Here is a 9,735-nt window from a genome sequence, read left to right on the forward strand (position 1 = left end):
GGATGGGTCATGTCTTTTTATCCAGTCTGCAACCCTGTGGCGTTTATGCGAGCATTTAGGCCATTCACATTGAGACTGAATACCAAGAGATATGATTTTAATGATGCCATGTTGCCTGTAAAGTCCTTGTTTCTATAGATTGTAACATTCTGTTCTGTATCACTCTTGGGGCCTTTTTACTTTTATAGAACCCCCCTTAATATTTCCTGTAGGGCTGGTTTCATGGTTACGAAATTGGTCAGTGTCTGGCGATTCTGGAAGGTCTTTATCTCTCCATCAATTCTGAATGACAGCCTTGCTGGATAAAGGATCCTTGGCTGCATGTTTTTCTCTGAAAGAGCTTTAAAATTGCCCCCCCCCCCAAGCCTTTCTCTCATTCAAGGTCTGTCTAGACAGGTCTGACGTAATTCTGATATTTTTGCCTTTGTACCTGAGAAATTTCTTTCCCCTGGGTGCTTTCAATACTGTATCTTTGGATCTAATATTTGCGAATTGCACTATGACGTGATGTGGCGTAGGTTTGTCATGGTTGAACTTGGGAGGGGTCCTCTTTGCCTCTTGGACACGAATGCTTGTTTCCTTTGCCAGATTAGGGAAGTTTTCAGCTACAATTTTTTCAAATATCTTTTCTAGACCTCTGTTTTTCTCCACCCCCTCGGGGATGCCGATGATTCTGACATTGGAACATTTCATGGAGTCAGTAATCTCCCGTAACCTACATTCTTGAGATTGGATTTTTTTGAGCCAAGTTTCTGTTTTAGTTTTCTCTTCTACTAACCCATCCTCCAATTCACTGATTCGTTCTTCTGCCTCATTCACCCTGGCCATCAGAGCATCTAGTTTAGACTGCATTTGATTCATAGCACTTTTAATTTCTGCCAGATTCGCTCTCATTTCCACCCTTAGAGATTCTATATGCTTGTTAATATTTTCATTAATTTTTTTCAAGTCTACACATCATCTTGACCATTGTTACTCTGAACTCCATTTCCGATAATTTGGTTATATCCATATCCCTCAGTTCTGTGGCAGAGGCCACAGACTCATTGTCTTTTCTTTGCTGGGGGGGATTTCTCCTTCTCGTCATTCTGATGAGGAGAGGTTGTGGGGTTGTCTAGAGCCCAAATTATTTACCAGGACCCATGCAGTGTGCTCTTGTTTTATAGGGACCTTAGGGATGTGGGCTTCTTGATTTTTCAGCCTGCCTTCTGGGGGATGGGCCTGCTGCGCCGATACTCAAGCAACCCTGTTTGGGTAGAGTCACCCTGTCCCCTGCAAGGGGGGATGGGGATGGGCAGAATGTGAGCCGGTATTTCCAGGGTTTTGTTCTGTGGCAGCTTTCCCTGGCGGTTTGCTGTGCCTCTTCTGAGAGTCAGAGCAGCAGTGGCCGAATCCCAGCCTCTGTCTCAGAACAGAGAGATCGTAGTCCGCTCTCCACTGAGCTCTTCTGGCCTCTTTAACTCTGTTTCTGTTGGTGCTGCTAAATCCTGCAGCATCCCGGGATGTGCCCCCACAGCCAGCATCTCAGCCCTCACTTCCGGGGCCCGCACATCTCTGTCCTTTGTGCTTCTAATACTGCCAGCCGCCAGCTGCCTCCGCGCGCGCTCCCGAGCTCTCCGTTTCAGTGTGGTTTGCGCGCGCTCCAGAGCTCCGGTTTTCAGTCTGTTCACACACGCGTTCCCAGGCTCACGGTCCGCCCGCTCCCTTGTGCAGGTGGCTACCGCTCCCTGGCACCTGAATGCAGCGGCTCCCTCCCCCTTCCGTTTATTGTCCGATATCTGTGCGTGGCTTCACGGCTCCCCGCTTCGTACCTCAATACTTATTGCTGGAGAAGTTCATTTGTAGAGATCCAGATGTATCTTCCTGCGTTTCAGGCTGATTCCTTGGGTTTTTAGGATGGTCTGGTACCTATCCAGCTCTACTCAGGGGACCAGCTGACAAGCCCACTCTTTCTCGGTGAGTCTAGCTATGTTTTTGTTTATCTTTCCAAAAAAGGAAGCTCTTATTTTCATTGATTTTTTTTTTTTGGTCCTTTTAGTCTCCATTGGATTTATTTCCATATTCCTTTTTGTTATTTCCTTATGTCTACTAATCGGGGGCTTTGCTTTTTTCCCCCTACTTCTTTACCATTTAAAATTATGTTGTCTATGGAGAGCTTTCTTGTGGATTGAGGAAGACCTGCATTTCTGAGAACGTCCACCTTAGAGCCACTTTTGCTGCCTTCGGTAAGTTTTTGTAAGCTCTCTTTTTCATTTGTGTGAAGGTACTTGTAAAATTTCTTTTGATTTCTTCTCTGTGGGTTGTTCGGTAGCATGTTGGGAAATCGCCACCTATTTTTGTTCCATTTTCTTCTTGAGATGGATTTCTAGTTTCCTATGATTGTGGTTGGACGAGATTTGAAGCAGAAGGTGAAGGGACCATTCAGATTAAAGGTTTGTTTCCTGGGGGGTTTTCTGAGGGTAGACCATGAGTTGCATGGGGACAGAAGAAGGTTTTGTGAGATGGGGGGGTCAGCCCTTGTGAGAATCACTGACTCCTACCATGTTGGCCACGTTCCATCATGGTTCACACCGTAGTCCTGATGGACTTGTAGTTCATTAGAAATATTTTCTAGGAGGTGCATGGGTAGCCTTCTCTAAAAGAAAGGTGCCATGTGGGCTCATGGCATGACCCCAGGTCAGCAACCAGCAACCATGGCCTCCAGGGTATTGTCTTCCTTCCCATCTAGCTCTCCTCCTCTGTTCTGTGCAAACCGATGCCAGGGTAGCCTTCTCGAGAGGCAGCCCTGTCAGTCGCCCGATGGAACACTTCCATGGATCCCCTGTAGGCAAGGATGATGCCCTGCCCGGAGGGTAGCTGCGTGTCCCCATCAGGAGCCACATCTCCCTTTCCAGCCTTCTCAGAATGGACCTCTGAGAACCAAAACTAGGGTTAGGGGTTAGGCCTAGGAGAATGGGAGTTCCGATAGGCTGGCTGTGTGGCTAATTACCCGAGGGGGGTGTTGATGGCATGGGTTGGGGTGATTGTCAAGTGTTGGGTTTGTGGCCTGGGGACCAGTGAATGTGGGAATCGTAGGAATTGACACAGGTAGACATTCAGATTTCTCCTCCTCTGCATACGTTCTGGAGTCCCAAATGAAACAGTTTCCTTCTCTGTCAGCCTGAGGCCTTTGGTATTGCTAATGGATGCCCAGTCTCTGGATTTTACGGCCAGGCCTCTGGGAATGGAACCCTCAGAACCCAACTTGGGGTAAGGTTAGGGCCTAGGCCCATAGGAGATGTGATATGCCAGCTGGATACACACGAACCTGGGTGCCTGAATTCAGGGCGTGGGTTGGGGTGAGCGTCAGGCTCAGGGTTTTCAGCAAGTAGTGTGGCGAAAGTTGGGGTTCCCTGGGATCGGCTCAGGTGGGCATTCCGATTTCTCATGCTCCGGATTCTGTCTACAGCTCCCAAATGGCATGGTTTCCTTCTGTGTCATGCTGATTCCCAGGTATGGCTCAGGTTTCCCCAAGCCCTCTGTCTTGGAGATAGGCCACTGGGAATGACCTCTGAGAACCCCACCTAGCATTTGGGTTAGGGCTAGGAGCATGGGAGGTCTGATCTACCAGCTTTGTGCTGATCATCCTGGGGGGCCTGATTGGAGTCAGTGAATATCAGCTGAGGATTTTTGTCCAAGGGTCCCCTAAATATGGGAGTTGTCTGGGATCGACTCAGTGGGACATGCAGATTTCTCCTGCTCTGAATAGTTTCTGGAGTCCCAAATGGCACAGTTTCATTCTGTGCGGCATGCCGAGGGATCACCTATGACTCAGGGTTCCCCAATCCCTATGTCTTTGGATCCAGGCCTCTGGGGGTGGACCGCTGAAACCCAAACTATGGTTAGTGTCAGTGCCTAGGAGAATGGAAATTCTGATAGACCATTCTGTGGGCAGTCTGGGGCTAAGTAGAGAGAATGGGTTGGGGTGAATGTGGGTCTCAGGATTTTGGTCCAGGTGTCCCATGAATGTGGGAATTCACTGGGATTGTTCAGTTGGACATACAGATTTCTCCAGCTCCTGATAGCTTCTGGAGTCACAGATGGTACACTTTCTGTTTTATTTATTTTTTATTTTTTATTATGTCATGTTAGTTACCATACAGTACATCCTTAGTTTTTGATGTATTGTTCCATGATTCATTGTTTGCATATAACACCCAGTGCTCCATGTAATACGTGCCCTCCTTAATACCCATCACCGGCCTATCCCAGTCCACCATCCCCCTCCCCTCTGAAGCCCTCAGTTTGCTTCTCAGAGTCCATAGTCCCTCGTGGTTCATTCCCCCTTCTGTTTACCCCCCCTTCAGTCTTCCCTTCCTTCTCCGACCGATCTCCCTGCTATTCCTTATGTTCCACAAATGAGTGAAACCATATGATAATTGTCTTTCTCTGCTTGACTTATTTCACTTAGCATTATCTCCTCCAGTGCCGTCCATGTTGCTGCAAATGTTGGGTAATCGTTCTTTCTGATGGCTGAGTAATATTCCATTGTATATATGGACCACATCTTCTTTATCCATTCGTCTGTTGAAGGGCATCTCGGCTCCTTCCAGAATTTAGCTGTTGTGGACGTTGCTATGAAGATCGGGATGCCTGTGGCCCTTCTCTTCACTACCTTTGTATCTTTGGGGTAAATACCCAGTAGTGCAATTGCTGGGTCATAGGTTAGCTCTATTTTTAACTTTCTGAGGGACCTACACACTGTTTGCCAAGGTTGCTACACCAACTTGCCCTCCCACCAACAGCATAAGAGGGTTCCCCTTTCTTCACATGCTCTCCAGTATTTGTTGTTTCTTGCCTTGTCCATTTTCACCCCAGGCGGGGCAGAGGGGTGCCCGTAATATTGGCGTCACGTGCCTGTTACGAGCGGGTCCAGATACTCCTGTTGCTAATACTTATTGCTAGATTTCTCCAGAAGGCTGGTTCAAAAAAAGAGTCTCCAAATCTATGATTTCATAATCTTACCTAATTTCAACAGTCAGAAGCTTAATCCGCTGAGGAAAGAGTCCTCCAGCATTTATAAAATTTTATTTTCACCTCCATTGCTATGGTTAAAACTAGAGATGAATTAGAAACTTCCACAACATAAGTTCCTGGAAATAGTGGTTTCCAATCAGTAATCAGATACCAAGCCCGCTCTAATGCTGATAGATGGAATAAGCCTAATGACTGCCACGTGGGCATACTGAGCGGGTCACATGCCCGGCAGGGGTTGGGGCTGTTTCAGTCACGTGCGGGTCACGTGGAGGGCGGGGGCGGGCCGCAACATGTGGGCACCAGGAGCAGGTCACAGGCTTCTCCCGGGTAGGTCACGCGCTCACCCCACCGGAAGTGCCATAGCGAGAGCCCTCTTGTGCCGGAAGAGGTAATGACCCTAATTAGCAGCACCTGGTGCGGCGGGGGCGGGTCACGGTGTGGGGGGGTGGGGGTGGGGGGGGTGGGTCACGTGCTCATCGCACCGGAAGTGCCATATCCAGCGCGCTCTATGGCAGGAAGGACTAATGAGCCTAATTACGAGCACCTGGGGTGCCCTGAGTGGGTCACGTGGGCGGCGGGGGCGGATCACGCGCCCCCTCCCCCGCTCCCGCAGGTCACGTGCTCACACAACGGGAAGTCCCATAGCGAGAGCCCTCTAGTGTAGATAGAGGGAATGATCCTAATTAGCACCAGGTGGGCGCCAGCGGAGAGTCACTTGGATGGCAGGGGTGGTCACGTGCCCGTCAAGCGCACATCACGTGTGGGTCACGTGGGCTTGTGAATGAAGAGGCAGGCAACATTCGAAACACCCTGTCTAGCTGGAGGGACTGGAGGAACTCCTTGTCATCTTGTCCCACCTGGGGCCTCCCTGGGAGACGGCACCAGGGAGGAGACAGAGACCTCCTGGGAGGGCCTTGACCATGCCCTCCTGCCCCCCAGCATCTTTCAGACCCCCCCAGTCCCGGGCATGCTGACCACACCATATGTAGCCTCACTCTGTTTCCCTGAAGTTGGACCCTCCCTCTGGCTTACAGAGCAATGTCAGCTCTGACTGTCTTGTCGTGACCTGGAGCGTCAGTCCTGTCCTGGAGCCCCTGACCTCCGTCCTCAGCCGCGAGCTGGCCTTCAAGAAGCAGGAAGAGGCCTGGGAGGGAATGCTGGGCTGACTCCTCCAGGGGCCTCTCTCTCCTGGGAGCAGGAGCTCAGGGCCACCCGTCCTCCCACAGGGGAAGATGTCAGCTTGGACTAACAAGGAGGGGCGTGCTCAGAGCCAGGGGAGTGACTGTGCCCACGTGTGTTTGTATGCGAGTGTGCCGGTGGTGCACGAGTACGTGTGCTTGTATATGTGAGTGTGCACAGGGTATGCCCATGTAGAGGAGTGTGTGAGTGCAGCGAGCCTGTTTGTGTGTGTACCTGTGTCAGTGTGCAGGGGGGCAGAGTAGTGTAAGTGTGTGCTCATGGGCCTGTGGCATGCATGGATACCTGTGCCCACGTGCGTGGGTATGGGTGTGTGTGTGTGTACGATCTGGAGGGCTGACGGACCCTGTCCCACCCTCAGCCCCACAGCAGGCCCGGCACAGGGATCACATCGTTGGGGTGACCCGGCTCACCCTCGAAGCTGTCGAACTGGACCCCGGTTCCCGCTGTGAGGCCCGGCTGCGGGTCCAGAAGGCCACCCTGGAGGATGACATGATGGAGGAGCTGCACTGTGAGGGCCAGTGGAGGGAATGGAGCCAGTCTGCCTGCTTCCCCACTCCCCAGAGCCCTTCTGAGGTGGGGGTCTCCTCCCAGAGGGCCTCTCCTCCCTCGTGCGTCACACTGTCCCCCCCCCCCCCGGCCCCCCCCCCCCCCGGAACCCCCTCCCTGAGGCGGTCGTGCCCTAGTTGACTACCCTCCCCTGGAGATCTGAGATTTTTGAGGAGGAAAAAAAACGTCCTGCCAAGCGTTGGGCTTCTTGGAACCTGTAGCAATTGTCACTGGGAGTGAGTGTAGCCGGGGGCGGCATGCCAGGCTTCTGCTTCCATTTCTGGAGCCTGTACCCGGTCTCGCCTCCCTGGGGAGGGCTGGGCTGACCCTTGTGACCTGCTAGGAGGGTGACTGACCCCGATGACCTTGCGGTTGGAGGAGGTGAGGCCTAGGAGTAGGTGACTCATTTAGCGGGCGAGACACAACCCCTGTGGCCAACGAGGACATTTCCACTGTGGCTCAGGGCACTCCTGTGGGGCTTTGCCATGTGGATTTGGAAGAACGTCCTGGTGCCAGGGAGGCTCACAACTCTGGGCCCTTCCTGCCCACAGGCTCCCTGATCTCACCTTGGGGGCAGCCCGACAGCAGCACCCTTGTGGCTGTGCCCACCTTTCTGCTGCTGACCAGCCTGACCTATCTTGTGTTCAAGCTTTCGCCCAGGTCGGTAGCCAAGGGGTGCGCGTGCCTGTCTGTGAATGTGTTCGTGTGTGCGTGTGGGGGTGTGTGGTAGGTGGGGTATACTGGGCCAAACCCACCGTCCCTCCCCACCATCTGGTCCTGGATGGGGTGGGGGGGTTTGAAGCCTCTGCCCTGGAACTGTGGAGAGTTCCCCAGTTGTCAGGTGTGTTGGGGGCAGTAGGGCCCCAAAGAGGCTCAGAGGGATCCAGATTCTCCGGGACCGAGCCACCCAGGATCCTCATCTCCTGCCTCTGGAGGTGCTCTGTGCTTTGCTGATTTTTAAACACCTTCTGTGAAAATATAGTTTGGGGCCTCTGCTGTGCTCAGGACCCCGGTGAGGGCCACAGAGAACAATACAGACGCAGGGCCCATTTGGAGTAAATCGTCACCCATGTCAGGTTGTAGGAGGGGGCCCAGAGGAGACTGACCAGGTGTGGACTGGCAGCAGAAAGGACGAGAGGAAGTTGGACCGAGAGAGTGGGGTGGGGTGGGGGTGGGGATTTTGGAGGGGTGGGGAAGTGAGGGAGGAGATGCTGGGCACACTTGACACGGAGCATGTGAATCAGGGTGTGACAAGGTCTGGTTTGTGTTTGGAAGATAGATTGTGGTGGTACGAGGGGATGGGGAGGACCCACCGGGAGACCAGTGGTGGTGTCCAGAGGGTGGCGATTTGGTTGGAACGGGCAGGAGAATCAGAGAGGGAGCAAAGTGGAGGGAACTGCCAGGCCTTAGGACGAGAAGCCAAGGGGGCAGATGAGATAGGACCTGGGGACCTGGAGGGGCTGCTCCCTCCCCCTGGGAAGCTGGTGAGGCTGATGGGGACCCGTTGTGTTGGAGCCCTGGGCCACATCCTCTTGGGAGGGCCCGTGGGTCTGTTGCTCGGGGAGGAGTCAGGTGGGGCGGGGAGCTGCCTCCCTTCGCCAGTGGCGCAGGTGTGGTTCCCGGAGGCACTAGCTCCCTCTGTGGGACAAGGACACAACGGTCACCCTGGAGCCTTAAACCCACCATTGCAGCTCACCCCATAAAGGATGCCTGTCTCAGTGGAAGTGAGCTCTATGGGATCATTAGCCCGGGAGGTCACAGGGCCAGGTGCTGGGTTTTGCCCCGAGAACAGGTTTGGATCCAACAAGAGGCGAGGAGGCAGGCAGCACAGATGAGGCAGGGCGGTCTCTGGCTGGAAGGGAGTGAGGCTCCCACAGGGACCTCATGCTTCCTGGAGCTGGGCCTCCGAGGACCCTCCTTGGGTGTGCAGAGGCCCCAGCTGTCCTCTCCTGGCCTCAGAGTGAGGAGAAGCTTCTCCCAGAACGTGCCCTCTCCAGTGGCGTTCTTCCCGTCCCTCTGCAGTGTGCACAACGGGGACTTCCAGGTGCGTGCACAGCCCGCAGCAGGGATTGGGGGCGGGGCTGGGGTCACCCCTTGGGGTCCTGGGCTGAGGGTGGGCTGGCACATGGGGGGAAAGATAGAAGGTTGCAAGCACAGTTGTTGCTTGGACTCTGGATGAGGACATCAGGAGAGCTTCCTGGAGGAGGAAGGGAGGCTGCTTCCAGAGAGAGTCCTGAACATGCTGCCTGAGCCCTTCCCACCCCCTCCCTCCATGCTCTCTGTTCTAGACCTGGCTAGGGGCCCACAGAACGGGTCTGCTGCTGAGCCAGGACTGCACCGGCTCCCCACGAGGAGCCTCAGAGTCTAGTGTCCGGGAGGCCGTTGCGTGGCTGACCTAGGACCCAGTGGATCTCTGGCAGTCAGTGGTCCTGGAGGAAGAGTGGGAGGGCCCTGGAGGTGGCCTCCCAGAGGCTGTGCTGCTAGGGGGGCATGTGGTCCAGGGAGGGCAGCCACCTGCCTACCTGCCATAGGAGGTCTGGGTCCCCGCGAGCCCCACCTGTCAGCTCCCCCATGCTCAGATTGCAGCAGTGGTGACTACTGGGCCCTGTGCTGCCCCGGGGGGTGGCACCCCTCCACCTTCCCAGAAAACACACGGAGCTCTGGGCCCAGCCCAGCTTTGGCCTGTGACCTTTCTTGGGACCAGCAGAGCCTGCATGCCTGGCAAGGAAGTGGTCCTGTGGGAGTCGGTCACAGTGAGAGGCAGGTCCCCGCTGCACGGATCCCATGAGAACCTCAGGGCCTTCTCTTCGCTCCTACCCTTTGCAGTCACCGGGTTGGATCTAGAACCCTGACTTGGCTGGCTGCAGGTCCTCTGAGAATGGAGACCCTGCACAGACACCCTAACTGGATGGAGGCAGGCAGGCAGGTGACCCCTCCTGCCTCCCCTCCCCTCCCCTCCCCTCCCCTCCCCTC

General features: G+C 54.2%; 1 protein-coding gene across 1 annotated transcript in view; it reads left to right on the top strand.

Annotated features, from left to right (window-relative positions):
• Nucleotides 1-9,642, top strand: part of LOC121100144 (interleukin-9 receptor-like) — a 41,521-nt gene extending 31,879 nt beyond the window's left edge. Inside the window, 6 exon segments of the mRNA XM_040620397.1 lie at nucleotides 6,027-6,165; nucleotides 6,581-6,789; nucleotides 7,226-7,422; nucleotides 8,722-8,806; nucleotides 9,051-9,318; nucleotides 9,321-9,642. Of these exon segments, the coding sequence (XP_040476331.1) occupies nucleotides 6,027-6,165; nucleotides 6,581-6,789; nucleotides 7,226-7,422; nucleotides 8,722-8,806; nucleotides 9,051-9,318; nucleotides 9,321-9,550 (1,128 nt within the window). The 3' untranslated portion in view covers nucleotides 9,551-9,642.
• The last annotated feature ends 93 nt before the right edge of the window (nucleotides 9,643-9,735 follow it).

The sequence above is a fragment of the Ursus maritimus genome, unplaced genomic scaffold (genome assembly GCF_017311325.1).
Source record: "Ursus maritimus isolate PB19 unplaced genomic scaffold, ASM1731132v1 scaffold_34, whole genome shotgun sequence".
Classification (NCBI taxonomy): domain Eukaryota; kingdom Metazoa; phylum Chordata; class Mammalia; order Carnivora; family Ursidae; genus Ursus; species Ursus maritimus.